Source organism: Scardinius erythrophthalmus, assembly GCF_964197995.2.
Source record: "Scardinius erythrophthalmus genome assembly, chromosome: 25".
Taxonomy (NCBI): Eukaryota; Metazoa; Chordata; class Actinopteri; order Cypriniformes; family Leuciscidae; genus Scardinius; species Scardinius erythrophthalmus.
In genome coordinates, this window is record NC_138245.1 from 2,480,354 (window position 1) to 2,497,259 (window position 16,906).

Below are 16,906 nucleotides of genomic sequence, written 5' to 3' on the forward strand. Positions count from 1 at the left end.
AGTATCCCTTTAATAAAGTAGTGTTTTCTGAGTCTGTCAGAGATGAAGTTGACTGACTCACGTATAGTGGAAGAGAGAGAAGCACGTCTAGTTAAACATGTCCTGCTAGTTTAGCTTCTGAACTTCACACACACACTTGGATGTGTGCCGAATAGTAGCGCACATTTATCTAGGTTAACATTAGAGCGCTTTTTCTTTCTGTGATCAGCCGACTAATAGTGTTGTTTTTGGCGGCCTGTTTTAGTTTTAGTTTTTGTCTAGTCTTTGTGTCAAGCTGTCATTTTAGTTTTTATTAGTTTTAGTCTCATTCATACTCTTTTTAGTCTAGTCAAGTTTCAGTCGATTAAAAGTCTGAGCATTTTAGTCTTATTTTAGTCAGAATTATCCATGACTATTTTCGTCTATTTTTAGTCGACGAAAACTGATGACATTTAGTCTAGTTTTAGTCAATGAAAATTGTATTCTAGTCTCTTTTTAGTAATGCAGTTCTATTTAACCCAGTCAATATAGTGTAGCCTACCACATGGAAAAATAGCAAAAGCAGAGAACAGAAAAGTAACACTCGTCTCATTCGTGGAGGTGGAAAAACAAGTTTTAAGTTTTAATTTAAAATGTTTGTTTTTAAAATGATTTTTTTGTTTTTAAAATGATTTTTTTAAATTATTTTTATATAAGTACATGGTTAAATATTTTACCACTTGCTTATAAATCTAGATAGAAGTAATGCATTGAATAATACGTGTATTATAAAAGTGAATTACGTCTATTAAAGAGAGTATATGTGTACAAAGAGAATCGCAATGCTGACAAAACTTTTTTTTTTAATAAAAGTAGCTGATAACTTCTGGATTTGAAATAAAAATAGAGAGTATGTGTTTGTGGTACAGCCGTGGATCAGTTACGCACTGCAAACGCAGCATATGTGGAAGCACTATAGCGCGTGCTGCTCCTGCACCATGTTACACACTGCACACGGAGTGTGTGTGAAACGGGCGTCAGACTTAACTTTGTTTGTTGTCGTTTACGCTAACTCACCGCAGCTGCATCTTCTAAATAATGCCGCGAGTGGGGCTTGAGGAAGTGACGTCGCCTGCGTCTGCGCAGTGAGACCTGATGCAGCCCCTGAAGTGAGACACGGGAAACAGAAATACTGCAAAATAATAATAACGCCACTAAACGAGACGAAATAACGTCATAACATTTCGTCTCGTCTCGTTTTGGTCAACATTTTAGCATAGTTTTTATTTTGTAAACCACATTTAGTCTCGTTTTTATTCGTCAACAATATTGCGTTATACATTTGATTATAGTTATGGTCACATGACCAGCATTTACGTTGCGTCTCGTCTCGTTTTCGTCACGTGATAAAGGTTCGTTGACGACGATATTTAGTCATAATTTTCGTTGAAAAATTAGAGATCGATCTTTTAATCCATGGTGTTTTCAGTTGATGCGTCACTAAACATCATTTGTAGCACTCCCACCATCTAATAATCACATTATCCGTTGCTTTTGATAAGAATTTAAGTATCAGCTTTCAAATCATGCCTCTTCCATCTCAAAATTTGCTCTTAAATTGAAATCGAATTGAGGTCGCAATGGAAACCGAGAGCTTGTGAATGGGAATAGAATCAGTCGTCAGATCTGCATCGGTTCCCAGCTCGAGTTTACATCACACATGTCTGAACACACACTTCATGTTTCTCAGATGAAGCCGGCATTAGGTGTCCTGATTCCTCTTCACAGAGCCTGAATAACTTGTGAGATGAAAGACTGATTGGAGGAACACATGGACAACAGCTCTAGAAACCTTTAGAGGAATAGTTCACCAAAAAATGATTCATTTATTCACCCCGAGGCGTTCCGAGATGCATATAACTTTCTTTCTTCAGCCAAAGAGAAATTGGGAGCAGGATTTTTCTCCATAAAATCCATATTTCGGCAGCTTTATTGGACTTTATTCAAAACGGTTGAGTTCATGACCTCTCGCATGACATATGCACATTACACCGAGGATACACGCATGAGTGGACCACTTAAAAAGTCAATCATTTTATCCTCTAAAAATGACATATTTAAATGTTTTTTCCTTGAAAAAAATCTCCATGCCTTTAAATAGCTTGAATGTAACTCGACACCCTTCCCTCATTTAGTATGTGGCGTAAATCCAGCTTTTAATGTTGTTTATGTGTCTATGTGGTGTTTTTAATATGCTTTAAGACAAACCATGTGTAAATTCATAAGTTGACAGCATTGCTGAGTATTTCCTCCTTAAAACTGCAGTGAACCAAAGACAGTCTCAAAAACACGCTTTGAAATCGCTGGTGTTTCTGACGTCACAAACTACCTTGTAACCAATCAGATCAACGTGTGATCGTCAACCAGTGGATCTCTGAGCTGAGTGAGTGAGTGGAGGCGGGGCTCATTTGCATATTCATAGAACCGCGCATACTAAATGAGGCAAGGGTGTCGAGTTACATTCAAGATATTTTAAGGCATGAACTTTTTTTTCCAATGAAAAAACTTTTAAATATGTAATTTTGGTGATCAAAGATGAGTTTTAAGGGATAAAATGATTAACTACAGGGGGACTTTAATTTCTCTTTGGCTGAGGAAAGAAAATCATATACATCTTGGATGGCTTTGGTGTGAAAGAAATGGTGGTTTATGTCAACGATTCCTTTAAGGGCCTTAAAGAACAAAGTTTTTTTCCCATTCTTCGCTTAGGGCTAAAAAGAAGTTTGAAATACCCTTGCAGTGAAATACTGTTAACCAACACGCAGACGGCGTCCACATGAATATGTAAATATGTGCTGTACACTTTCCTCTCAATAACTAAATAAACACAGCGGTGAGAGAACAGCGGTTCAGAAAGCATCTGATCGCAGCGATGTGGATGTGTTCACAGTCTCTCTGAGAGTCAGCATTACAGTCACGTCATGTTTATTCACTCAGCACTTTATACAGTAGATCTCATCCTTCCCTCGCCGCTCAAAATGACCCGAAGCCCTACAATTATAATTAATTTGTTTGTTTTTTTGTCGAGAAAGCTTATTTTATTTCATTTTGATTTTTAATGCAAATTTTTGGAGATTTTTTTGGTTATTTTGTATTTTATTTACCTTTTAAATTACTAGATTAGATCAATAAATAGTAATTTAAGCAAATTTCTCACATTCTTTCAACTTAAATTCAGAATAACTCACAATTTCATGCATAAACCTTTTAATTCAGCTCAAAATATCTTACACTGAGTGTCTTTGCCGAACTCTTAATTATATAACATGATATTCATGACTCTAGATGGCCTTATAGCTCTACATGGAGCAAATGAGCTGTTCCGCTGGGTCCTAACCTCCTGGGACCCAAGAATAGACTTTTGTCCACTGTAGTGGACATTATATTTTAGTGAATTTCTCTGACATCATACATGTCACATGACACAACCTGGGTGTCCTGTAAAGAGCACATTCAGGACTTTTCAGAGACACCAAATGTTTGGAGGTTTCACCATGAAAACAACTTCTCCTTGGTCTTTAAAAAATATCTGACATTAATTTAGTGATCAAATGTAGCATTCTTATGGAAATATGATAATATATTGTAATTATAATTTAAATTGGACTACTTTTCAAATTGTATTTCATAAAACAACATCTCAGGAAAATGTTAAGGGGTTTCAAATAAAAAAAATACTTTCTGTTACAGAACAGGGCATTGATTTCATACGTGTCTACTGTAGAGACATCAGGACTTAAATCATGTTTATCAGGCATTTTGTGAGACACAACAAGTGAATATGGAAATAAATTATACATCAATATTCCTATGAAATATTAGATATTATTATTAAAATGTTGCCAATTATTACTCCAATTATTACACTTCTTTTTTCATTAAATGTTGCTCCAAGAACACATTAAGGTGCACATTAGATACAGTTTATATATACATTGCATTGAATGGGAATATTAATTTATGGACATTTTACCCACATATTGCATAATGTAAAATGGTGTATCAATTCATTCCGTTATTTCTTTCATAACATAGTTGAGAATAATCTTCATACAAATTTTGGTTGAAAAAATCCTGAAACCCCCAAATGTATTGGTGATTGGGAAAAAAATCCCATTGTTTTTGCCTATACATATAATTTCATGTCATTTTATTTTTTAAACAACTTAGTCCTGGCGTCCACTACAGAGGACATAGCATAACTTATGAATAAAATATTATTTTGCAAAAATGTTTTTTTTACCATTTGTTTATTGTGATCTAAACAGTGTGATGACATGGAAAAAAACTAAATTCAAAAAACTTTTTTTTTCTGGGTCCCAGGAGGCTAAAGTCAGTTTCTTCAGTATGCATTCAGAAACACATGTAGATATTTATAAAATAATTTTTTGGTAAAGTTTTAGCATTTTTAGGTTTTTCTATGTGTACTGAAGCATTCCTCACATTCCTAAGGGGGTCAAATTTGTTACTTTTTAAATCCTCAAATCCATTAATTTGTGTGTGTGTGTGTGTGTGTGTATTCGTGGTTCAAGTGCAACAAAAGTCCTAAGGTCTTGGACCCCTCTGATGAACACTCAAAAAAAAAATGTTTCAGGTCAAAATGAGCCACGGGACGGATGCTGGTTTTACTGTAGTTGACAGCGACACTGACAGTCTCCGTCTGTAGTTTATATCCGCTGCTTTATTCTGTCTCTGCCGCTGCTGTGGATGAAGTTACGGGGTTATAAACCACCGCCTGAGCCGGTAACACTCACCGCATGCTGTGTGTGTGTGTGTGTGTGTGTGTGTGTGTGTGTGTGTGTGTGTGTGTGTGTGCGCGGACACTGAACACCTGTCACATGCATCATGTGTCTGATTCAGTGTGTAGACTGGTCGTTTCCAGTGTGCATGTCATCGCTTTACTTCATTCCCACAGTTCACTGCGAACGATACACTCTCCTGCTGCATTGGGTTCAAAGGTCATGTGACCAATCGCGCCTCATGTAGTGGCTCATGGTCTGTCATGCATGTGCTGTGACTCATGTTTTCATCTTGTTTTATGTGTGTGTGTGTGTGTGTGTGTGTGTGTGTATGATCGGGCTGGGCAACGATTAATCGCATCCAAAATAAAAGTTTGTGTTTCCATAATATATGTGTGTGTACTGGGCATAAATATATACACACACATGCATGTATTTAAGAAATATTAGCATGTAATTTATATTATATAAATATTTTCTATATAAATAAAAAAAATCTTAAATGTATACATGCATGTGTGTGTATTTATTTATACACAGTACACACATATATTATGGAAACACAAACTTTTATTTTGGATGCGATTAATGGTTGCCCAGCCCTAATGATATAGGTCATATTCTGTGTGTGTGTGTGTGTGTGTGTGTGTGTGTGTGTGTGTGTTCACTCTTCTGTTTCTCTCTCAGGCTACTGAATTGGGCCAGACGTTGAATGACAGTGTCATCAAGCCCACACAAGAGAAGGTAACATCATGTTTGTAACTCGTCTGGTTATTACATTTTCCACATGGATGTCACACAAATACATTTTATATCCACGTAAATTCATCCAGGTTTAAAAATGGATACTACCATTAAAAAGTTTAGTTTATGTTTTAAAAGAAATCTCTTCTGCTCACCAAGGCTGCATTTATTTAATCAAAAATACAGTAAAAACAGTGAAATATTATTACAATTTAAAACGGCTGAAATATCAGCATCATTACTCCAGTCTTCAGTGTCACATGATCCTTCAGAAATCACTCTGATATGATGATTTGATTCTCAAGAAACATTCATTATTATTATCAGTGTTGAACACAGTTTTGCTGCTGCAGATTTTTGTAGAAATCGTGATACATTTTATTTTTCAGGATTCTTTGATGAATAGAAAGTTCAAAAGAACAGCATTTATTCGAAATAGAATCTTTTGTAACATTATAAATGTCTTCACTGTCACTTTTGATCAATTTAATACGTCCTTGATGAATAAAAGTATTAATTTTATTTATAAAAAAAAATAAAATGTCAAAACCCAACCTTAAAGCTACACTGTGTGATAATTTCCCCCATCTAGCGGTGAAATTGTATATGACTACCCAGTGAATATTACGGTGGCCGTATTATTCCAAGATTAACATGGCTTCCAGTTCGACTTCGTCCAATTGCGCCTTTAAAACTGTTCATCACCTGTGATCCGTCGCAGCACAGATTTATGTTACAAGGTAAACAATACTTTTTCACCATTGACGCGAGGAAAAGTAACGCAAGTTATACTAGAGGTCGTTCTGCCGTTATGCACAACCACGCTATGGTTAGACAAGCAACTATAAAACTTTGAATTTACACAAATAGGCTGAATTACCTGTCGAGAAGAAAGCAGGCAACTTCGCCGTCCGTTTTAAAATCTTTGCTCCTCATGAGCTCTTTCCATCTGGGAAAAGTTACTCCAGTATTGACTTTGGTCTTGCTGATTTGCCTGTCGCGTTGACGTTTTAATTCTCTCTTTCGCTTCCTTGGCGACTCTGCTACATGTCCTCGAAAATAGGCCTGATCCTCCATCAGCAATCTTTCAAATCTGCCGGCAGTCACGAGTAATCTCCCCTCGCATTCGTCTCTGTGTCACTGAGTGTAAAACGCGAAAGGCGAAGCTTGAATTTACAGGTATGTCCCTCTTTGGCTAATGTAGTTTCAAGATGGAGGGGCAACATGGCGACCGGCATTCGAACCCCTGACCCGTATGTACTTTCAATGGCAGATTATAAACTTACGAGAATACTTTATTACTTGAAAGAAGTAAATATACATTAATGAGCACATATATTTTTGAAAGAACTAAGTGTTTTTTTGCTAAGAATCAACTAAAAAATTACACAGTGTAGCTTTAAGGTTAGTCATGAATTCCAGTATTTCTCGCTGGTCACATGTGCTGCGACCCGAATCCACATGTTAGTTGATGACCTTTTATCCCCATGAATCAAACGTAAAAAACGTCATTAGACATAACTGTGACCATCATTGACCATCAAGAAATCTCTTTAATCTTTTTAAATGAAAAGAGGAGACAAATTATTCTCTACTAGTCTCTACTATGTTTGCGGTTGCCAGATGCCAAGATTTGAAATCCCCCAATCAGAGCTTTTCTCTTGATACATTTTCTGCCCGGTGCTTTACTTAATATTTACAATCTGGGAACCATGAGCATGATCTGAAAACACTCTTGCTTGTACTCGAGGTAAATCATCACCACCGTCTGTCGAACTAATGACATCATCATCAGCTATGATGACACACGACCGCTTTCACATTACCAGTGTTTCATGCGAACCACGTCCAGTTCAGTGTGAAAGAACCTTTAAACTGCTCACTGTGAGCTGAGGTGCAGCAGAGGTTGTGGGGTAAGATGTGCCAGCGACTCAATTATAGAGGACCTATTTTTCCCTTCAACAAAGTTCACCAGGAGCAGCGTGTTGTGATTGGTCGAGCGCTTCAAGTGTGTTTGGGAAATGTCCCGCCCCTTACACACTACTAACTAACTCAGCCAGGCCCCGCCCCTTTATTCTGCGCATTAAAAGGATAGTTCGGCCAAAAATGATATTAAACCCATGATTTACTCACCCTCAAGCCGTTCGAGATGCATATGTCATCAGACGAAGACGAACACATTTTCAGTTATTTTAGAAAATGTCTTGATGTCTTGAAAATGATTGACATATGCATCTCGAACGGCTTGAGGGTGAGTAATTCATGGGTTTAATTTAATTTTTGGCCGAACTATCCCTTTAATTATTTAAATGAGGAATATTTTGCTGTAAATTGTCAATTAAAAAAAATGGGATAAAGCTAATAAAGATAGCTAAAATAGTCATGTCTTATGCAAAGTCATTTATTATTTTCTAGGAGTGTCACAGTATATCGCTATACAAAAATGCTACAATATGTATCGCGGATGGTGACTATGTATGTATTGTGGGTAGATCACCCAAAATGAAAATTACTTTCAAGTTTTGAGAGATTTTTAGTGTCAGAACTACTTTAAACTACTATATAATGTTGAATATAAAGCAGTGGGGGATATGTGTGGGTCCTGATAATGCCAAATGTCTGATGTTCCCAGTAAAAGTGTCCTACATTATTATAAATATATCTAGTCAGTGACAGTGAAAGCATATTCATCTACAATAATACAGTGTTTTCAGCTTCAGAATCATGAATATTGTTATTCTGGTGTCTCTATTGTCCTGCATTGGGTTTCAAGACTATTCATTTACACATTTAATGTTTTAGCTTAACTTAATTTTTTGTAAACCTTTTATCATATGTCTTGGAGTATCACAATAAAATATCAGTATCGTGATATGTATCGAATCGTGACAGGAGGGTATCGTTACACTCCTAATAATTTCTTTTGATTTCGTGGTGAAATGTTTTTATGTGAATCTCACTGAACTCACTGCAAACATCATGAATCCGGTTGTTGTTCTGCCGAGTGTGAAGTGTGTCGGTCACGTGTCGATCGCGTTCACACACAGTGCGTTTCTGCTGACTCGTCTAGGTGAAGGAGGGGAAGTTGTTTGATGAAATGGCCGTCGGCATCACAGGTCTGGCCTCTAAGGTACGAGTCTGAGGTGTTTCTCACACACACTTCTGCTCACACTCATCTGACGCCTCGCTGATGTTCAGCGGCGCGTCGTGATCTGGGTCAGGCGAGGAGTGTGTGAGAGAAACCATGTGCTCTTTCTGTGTCTCAACTCACTCTTCTTTCTCTCTTTGCTTTTCTTGCTGGCATTGTGGTTATGGTGGTGAGTATGATGATCTAGAAATAACGTAATCATGAGAAGGAAGTGTGTGCGAATAAATCAGTAATCATGGATGCTTGCGTTAAAGACCCCATGAAACACTTTTTAAATGTACAGTCTCTGGTGGGATGACAGACCAAGATACGACTGACATTGAGCATCTCATCAGGCTTTATGTGGCGCTTCTCCAACCTTATGGATATTAAACAACAAATGCAAATGCCACAAACTCTCTCTAATGTTATGCCAAAACTTCATGTTTCTATGGAAAATGTTAAAAATTCTCATCAGGTTATTTCATGGGGTCTTTAAATCGTCTCATATCTCAAGTTATGTGAGGATTAAACCGAATAACCTAAAGGCCCTTTCACACCACAGCAGAGAAACATGATCATTGGACTGTTCACACTGAGCATGAAGCTGCAAACTAATGAAACACAGTGCTAAATCATCAAGATCAGCAGCGCAAACACTGATTAATAAAGTGAGATTAAATCCATGAAGTCTATTTGTCTGTTATGAATGCATTATGGCATTATTGAAAGTTTATATTTACCTGGGTGTCTGATTTATCTGCTGAATATCTGTCGGCTGTGAAAGGGTCTTAAAACACTGTGATTTGATCCTGTCTGTGTAATCGAATGGCTTCGAGTCAGTGGGGTTAAAGGGATAGTTCACTCAAAAGTGAAAATGATCCCATGATTTACTCGCCCTCAAGCAATCATATGACATACTTCTTGCAGATTAATATAATTGAAAGTTATATTGAAAAATGTCCTGGCTCTTCCTAGCTTTATAATGACAGTGAATGGAGCATGAGATTTTGAAGCCATTTTATGATGGACAGATGCACTTTTATGATGGATAGATGCACTTTTATGATGGATAGATGCACTTTTATGATGGATAGATGCACTTTTATGATGGATAGATGCACTTTTATGATGGATAGATGCACTTTTATGATGATAGATGCACTTTTATGATGGATAGATGCACTTTTATGATGGACAGATGCACTTTTATGATGGATAGATGCGTTTTTATGATGATAGATGCACTTTTATGATGGATAGATGCACTTTTATGATGGATAGATGCGTTTTTATGGTGGACAGATGCGCTTTTATGATGGACAGATGCACTTTTATGATGATAGATGCACTTTTATGATGGACAGATGCACTTTTATGATGATAGATGCACTTTTATGATGGATAGATGCACTTTTATGATGGATAGATGCGTTTTTATGGTGGACAGATGCGCTTTTATGATGGACAGATGCACTTTTATGATGATAGATGCACTTTTATGATGGATAGATGCACTTTTATGATGGATAGATGCGTTTTTATGGTGGACAGATGCGCTTTTATGATGGATAGATGCACTTTTATGATGGACAGATGCACTTTTATGGTGGACAGATGCGCAGATGCACTTTTATGATGGACAGATGCACTTTTATGGTGGACAGATGCGCAGATGCACTTTTATGATGGACAGATGCACTTTTATGATGATAGATGCACTTTTATGATGGACAGATGCACTTTTATGATGATAGATGTACTTTTATGATGGACAGATGCACTTTTATCATGGATAGATGCACTTTTATGATGGACAGATGCACTTTTATGATGATAGATGCACTTTTATGGTGGACAGATGCGCTTTTATGATGGACAGATGCACTTTTATGATGGACAGATGCACTTTTATGATGATAGATGCACTTTTATGATGGACAGATGCACTTTTATGGTGGACAGATTCGCAGATGCACTTTTATGATGGACAGATGCACTTTTATGATGGACAGATGCACTTTTATGATGGACAGATGCACTTTTATGATGATAGATGCACTTTTATGATGGACAGATGCACTTTTATGATGATAGATGTACTTTTATGATGGACAGATGCACTTTTATGATGGACAGATGCACTTTTATGATGATAGATGCACTTTTATGATGGACAGATGCACTTTTATGTTGGACAGATGCACTTTTATGATGGACAGATGCACTTTTATGATGGACAGATGCACTTTTATGTTGGACAGATGCGCTTTTATGATGGACAGATGCACTTTTATCATGATAGATGCACTTTTATGATGGACAGATGCACTTTTATGATGGACAGATGCACTTTTATGATGATAGATGCACTTTTATGATGGATAGATGCACTTTTATGATGGATAGATGCGTTTTTATGGTGGACAGATGCGCTTTTATGATGGACAGATGCACTTTTATGATGATAGATGCACTTTTATGATGGACAGATGCACTTTTATGGTGGACAGATGCGCAGATGCACTTTTATGATGGACAGATGCACTTTTATGATGATAGATGCACTTTTATGATGGACAGATGCACTTTTATGATGATAGATGTACTTTTATGATGGACAGATGCACTTTTATGATGGACAGATGCACTTTTATGATGATAGATGCACTTTTATGATGGACAGATGCACTTTTATGATGATAGATGCACTTTTATGATGGACAGATGCACTTTTATGTTGGACAGATGCGCTTTTATGATGGACAGATGCGCTTTTATGATGGACAGATGCACTTTTATCATGATAGATGCACTTTTATGATGGACAGATGCACTTTTATGATGGACAGATGCACTTTTATGATGATAGATGCACTTTTATGATGGATAGATGCACTTTTATGATGGATAGATGCGTTTTTATGGTGGACAGATGCGCTTTTATGATGGACAGATGCACTTTTATGATGATAGATGCACTTTTATGATGGACAGATGCACTTTTATGGTGGACAGATGCGCAGATGCACTTTTATGATGGACAGATGCACTTTTATGATGATAGATGTACTTTTATGATGGACAGATGCGCTTTTATGATGGACAGATGCACTTTTATGATGATAGATGTACTTTTATGATGGATAGATGCACTTTTATGATGGACAGATGCACTTTTATGATGATAGATGCACTTTTATGGTGGACAGATGCGCTTTTATGATGGACAGATGCACTTTTATGATGGACAGATGCACTTTTATGATGATAGATGCACTTTTATGATGGACAGATGCACTTTTATGGTGGACAGATGCGCAGATGCACTTTTATGATGGACAGATGCACTTTTATGATGATAGATGCACTTTTATGATGGACAGATGCACTTTTATGATGATAGATGTACTTTTATGATGGACAGATGCACTTTTATGATGGACAGATGCACTTTTATGATGATAGATGCACTTTTATGATGGACAGATGCACTTTTATGATGATAGATGCACTTTTATGATGGACAGATGCACTTTTATGTTGGACAGATGCGCTTTTATGATGGACAGATGCACTTTTATGATGGACAGATGCACTTTTATGATGATAGATGCACTTTTATGATGGACAGATGCACTTTTATGATGATAGATGCACTTTTATGATGGACAGATGCACTTTTATGGTGGACAGATGCGCAGATGCACTTTTATGATGGACAGATGCACTTTTATGATGATAGATGCACTTTTATGATGGACAGATGCACTTTTATGATGATAGATGTACTTTTATGATGGACAGATGCACTTTTATAATGGACAGATGCACTTTTATGATGGACAGATGCACTTTTATGATGATAGATGCACTTTTATGATGGACAGATGCACTTTTATGTTGGACAGATGCGCTTTTATGATGGACAGATGCACTTTTATGATGGACAGATGCACTTTTATGATGGACAGATGCACTTTTATGATGGACAGATGCACTTTTATGATGATAGATGTACTTTTATCATGGATAGATGCACTTTTATGATGGACAGATGCACTTTTATGATGATAGATGCGCTTTTATGGTGGACAGATGCGCTTTTATGATGGACAGATGCACTTTTATGATGATAGATGCACTTTTATGATGGACAGATGCACTTTTATGGTGGACAGATGCGCAGATGCACTTTTATGATGGACAGATGCACTTTTATGATGATAGATGCACTTTTATGATGGACAGATGCACTTTTATGATGATAGATGTACTTTTATGATGGACAGATGCACTTTTATGATGGACAGATGCACTTTTATGATGATAGATGCACTTTTATGATGGACAGATGCACTTTTATGATGATAGATGCACTTTTATGATGGACAGATGCACTTTTATGTTGGACAGATGCGCTTTTATGATGGACAGATGCACTTTTATGATGGACAGATGCACTTTTATGATGATAGATGCACTTTTATGATGGACAGATGCACTTTTATGATGATAGATGCACTTTTATGATGGACAGATGCACTTTTATGGTGGACAGATGCGCAGATGCACTTTTATGATGGACAGATGCACTTTTATGATGATAGATGCACTTTTATGATGGACAGATTGTCACAGTGTCTGGTTTGTGTTTTTCTGGTATCCACTTGAGGTCCTCTTCCCCACGGTGTCATCCACATATTGAACTACATTCCCCACAATCCTTGTCTGTACCAATCACTGTTAATTACACTCAGCTCTCCGTCATCATTGTTTCAGCTGTTCCCTGTTTCATTGTTAGTTTCCCTGTGTATATAACCCTGTCTGTTTTAGTATGTGTCACGGAGTCCTTGTATTTTTCACAGCCACTTCGGTATTCTGTTTCCTGCCTGTTCTTGTTTGTGTCTCGTTTTGGATTGCCTATTCGGATTTTGACCCATGCCTGGACTTGACTACTGATTTTGGATTTCCCTTTAATAAATACTTACCAGATGCACTTTTATGATGATAGATGCACTTTTATGATGGACAGATGCACTTTTATGATGGACAGATGCACTTTTATGATGGACAGATGCACTTTTATGATGGACAGATGCACTTTTATGATGATAGATGCACTTTTATGATGGACAGATGCACTTTTATGATGGACAGATGCGCTTTTATGATGGACAGATGCACTTTTATGATGGACAGATGCACTTTTATGATGATAGATGCACTTTTATGATGGACAGATGCACTTTTATGATGGATAGATGCACTTTTATGATGGACAGATGCACTTTTATGATGGATAGATGCACTTTTATGATGGACAGATGCACTTTTATGATGATAGATGCACTTTTATGATGGACAGATGCACTTTTATGATGATAGATGCACTTTTATGATGGACAGATGCACTTTTATGATGATAGATGCACTTTTATGATGGATTGATGCTTGATTTTGGGCTTAAAAATCTCATCCTCCATTCACTGCCATTATAAAGCTTGGAAGAGCCAGAATATTTTTGATCATAACTCCGTCATATTCGTCATCACATACACCTAGGAAGACTCGAGGGCGAGTAAAGCATGGGATAATTTTTAAATGTTTGTGTGAACTTTCCCTTTAAGTCGCTCTGTGTTCGTTCAGGTTCAGGGTGCAGGTGCTAAAGGCTGGAAGGATATGACATCGTTCTTCGGTGGGAAACAAGACGCCGCTGATGATGGGTAATTATACTTTTATTCAACAAGGATCGAACAAATGGTTACACTTTATTTTAAGGTGTCATCGTTACAGTGTAATTATATATTTAAGTACTGAGTAATAATAATCAACTACATGTACTTACTATAGGGTTAGGGTAGGGTTAGGATTTGTCTGAAGGTTAGTTGCATGTAATTATTCCTATTTTACTGTCATTACTATGGTAAATACACACAACATTGGTGGCCAAAATTATTAGAACACCTGACAGATCTGAAAATATTGATTTATTTATTTTTTTGCCTCATAATGTTCATGAAACATGCAGATGGTTGCTCTGAGCACAACAAATATCAGATGAAGTGAGTCGTAATGTTTTTATCCACTTTTAACTTTAATATTTGGTATGTCCACCTTTTGCAGCAATTACAGCATCACATCTCTCAGGCATAGTGCCAATATATTTCCTGAGAACTTCCACACTAATGTTCTCCCATGCCTTCTGCAACTGAAGCCCAAGGCTTTCCTTTGAATGTGCAATAGATCTGTCCCGTTTATTTTCCAACTCGCCCCAAATTTGCTCGATGGGGTTGAAGTCGGGACTTTGACGGGCCAGTCCATCATTTTCAGTGTTCCAGCAGATTCCTTCTGTCACGGGTAGTTCTGGCAATAGTTAGAAGAATGGGTAACACTTTATTTTACAGTGTCCTTTTTACATATGTTACATGTACTTACCAGAGTAATAACAGTAAATGATGCATAATTACATGCAACTAACCCTCAACCAAACCCTAACCCTATAGTATGTACATGTAGTTAATTAATATCACTCAGTGCTTAAATATATAATTACACTGACAACGACACCTATATATAAAGTGTAACCGACGAATGTTTATGGTCATTGTCCTCTTGGAAAATAACAACTGAAACTCTTAAATAATAAGTTTGGCCACCACTGTATGTAACAAGGACACTGTAAAATAAAGTGTTACCAAATAAATTGATCAAAATCGTTGTTAAAAATTCTACTTTTATATATTTAAGTGCTGAGTAATATTAATTAACTTCATGTACTTACTATAGGGTTAGGGTTTGGTTTAGGGTTAGTTGCATGTAATTACGCATAATTTACTGTTATTACTATGGTGAGTACATGTAACAAGGACACTCAATAAAGTGTAACCAATCACTTTTTGCTGATTTTTGTTTTTGTTTCTTCAGTTCTGCTTATGAAGAAGGTTATCAGAACCAGGATACCTTCGGCACTCAAGCTCCTAAGAAGGACTTCTGGGAAACTTTCGGGAGTGGCGCGTCTCCCAGTGATTCTGTGGAGAAGAGCTGGAGCATGGAGGCTCACGCCGACAATAAGAACAGTGCCGGAGAGAGCTGGGACACCTGGGACAACGACTGGGAGAAAGCTGGAGGCGCAGAGAACAAGAAGAGCCCGTCGAAACCCAACGAGGACTCCTGGGACAACAGCGGCTGGTAGACCGGCTCGAACACACCTCTGACGCTCGTCGCCTCGCTCGTCGTCCTTCGTTTAATGTTGAGAATGAGTTTATAAAGGTCTTTCCGACCCTTTCTCTGTCCATGATGGAGATGTTTGATATCACAGTGTAATGTTTCATGTCGACACCAGCAGAGATCTGCATGTCATCTGCTGTTTGTGGTCTGTGGATCATAAACTTTCTGAAAATGTGAGCGGATCGCAGTGGCTTTCCTTCGTCATGACTGACTCTGTTTGTCTGTCTGTTCATGAATTTTTGTTTTATACGTATATATGACAGATTCCTATAAAAAAAAAAAAGCATTTTTATCAGCAGAATCATTCAGTCGTCATAAATCATCCTGTTTATTATGCGTTCATGTTGATATTATGTCATCCTGTTAATTATGTAATCATGACAATAACCAAACGTTTGTCAGTAGAAGCATGAAACATTTAGTTACGATCCCTCAGTTCGACATCATCACCTCACGGCCTTTTGTGGAAATCGCTGGTATTTTTAAAAGCATTTTGGGCGTTTATAATCATGCTGTGTATTCTGTTCGTTCATTTGTTTCTGTAGTGAATGCTGCGTGTTGTTCATGTCGTCATTCCAGATGTGAAATGTGTTTATGACATGCGAGAACAAATTATCACAAGGTTTCATGTAAAACTCAAAACGTTATTTATTTCTCTTTTGTTTGTGATTTCGGCTGAACGGGATGTTTCTCTTTACCTCGGTAATAAGGTGGTTGTTTACTGTGTTGTTGTCAAGGTCACCCTGAATCTCTCTATGATATTGAACATTTCTATTATCCATCCGAACATCATGTGTTCGATGATCCGGTGATTTGATATCTGCTTCTGTGTGGATGTACCGGACAGGTACGTCTGTGAAACACACCGTATGTTTGAGCTGTAACAACACCCGGGAACATGGGCGAGCTACACTATATTCTGCTAGTTAAATGGTATAGTTAATAAAGCGTTAAACACCACCTGACTTCTGAACTTGGTCTCATTTCAACCTGATTTTACTGAGAAGTGAAAGCAATGAGACTAATAAAGGTCATGATCTGACAGCTG

At 37.3% G+C, this 16,906-nt stretch overlaps 1 protein-coding gene across 2 annotated transcripts in view; it reads left to right on the forward strand.

Annotated features, from left to right (window-relative positions):
- arfgap1 (ADP-ribosylation factor GTPase activating protein 1) overlaps positions 1–16,906 on the forward strand; it is a 51,250-nt gene extending 34,344 nt beyond the window's left edge. The window contains exons 10-13 of one of the 2 annotated variants that reach the window (XM_081358300.1): positions 5,445–5,501; positions 8,572–8,631; positions 14,278–14,354; positions 15,556–16,901. In XM_081358300.1, coding sequence (XP_081214426.1) covers positions 5,445–5,501; positions 8,572–8,631; positions 14,278–14,354; positions 15,556–15,823 — 462 coding nt within the window. In that variant the 3' untranslated portion in view covers positions 15,824–16,901. Of the gene's footprint in view, positions 1–5,444; positions 5,502–8,571; positions 8,632–14,277; positions 14,355–15,555 lie in introns of both variants that reach the window. The other variant, XM_081358301.1, reaches the window with a different exon arrangement.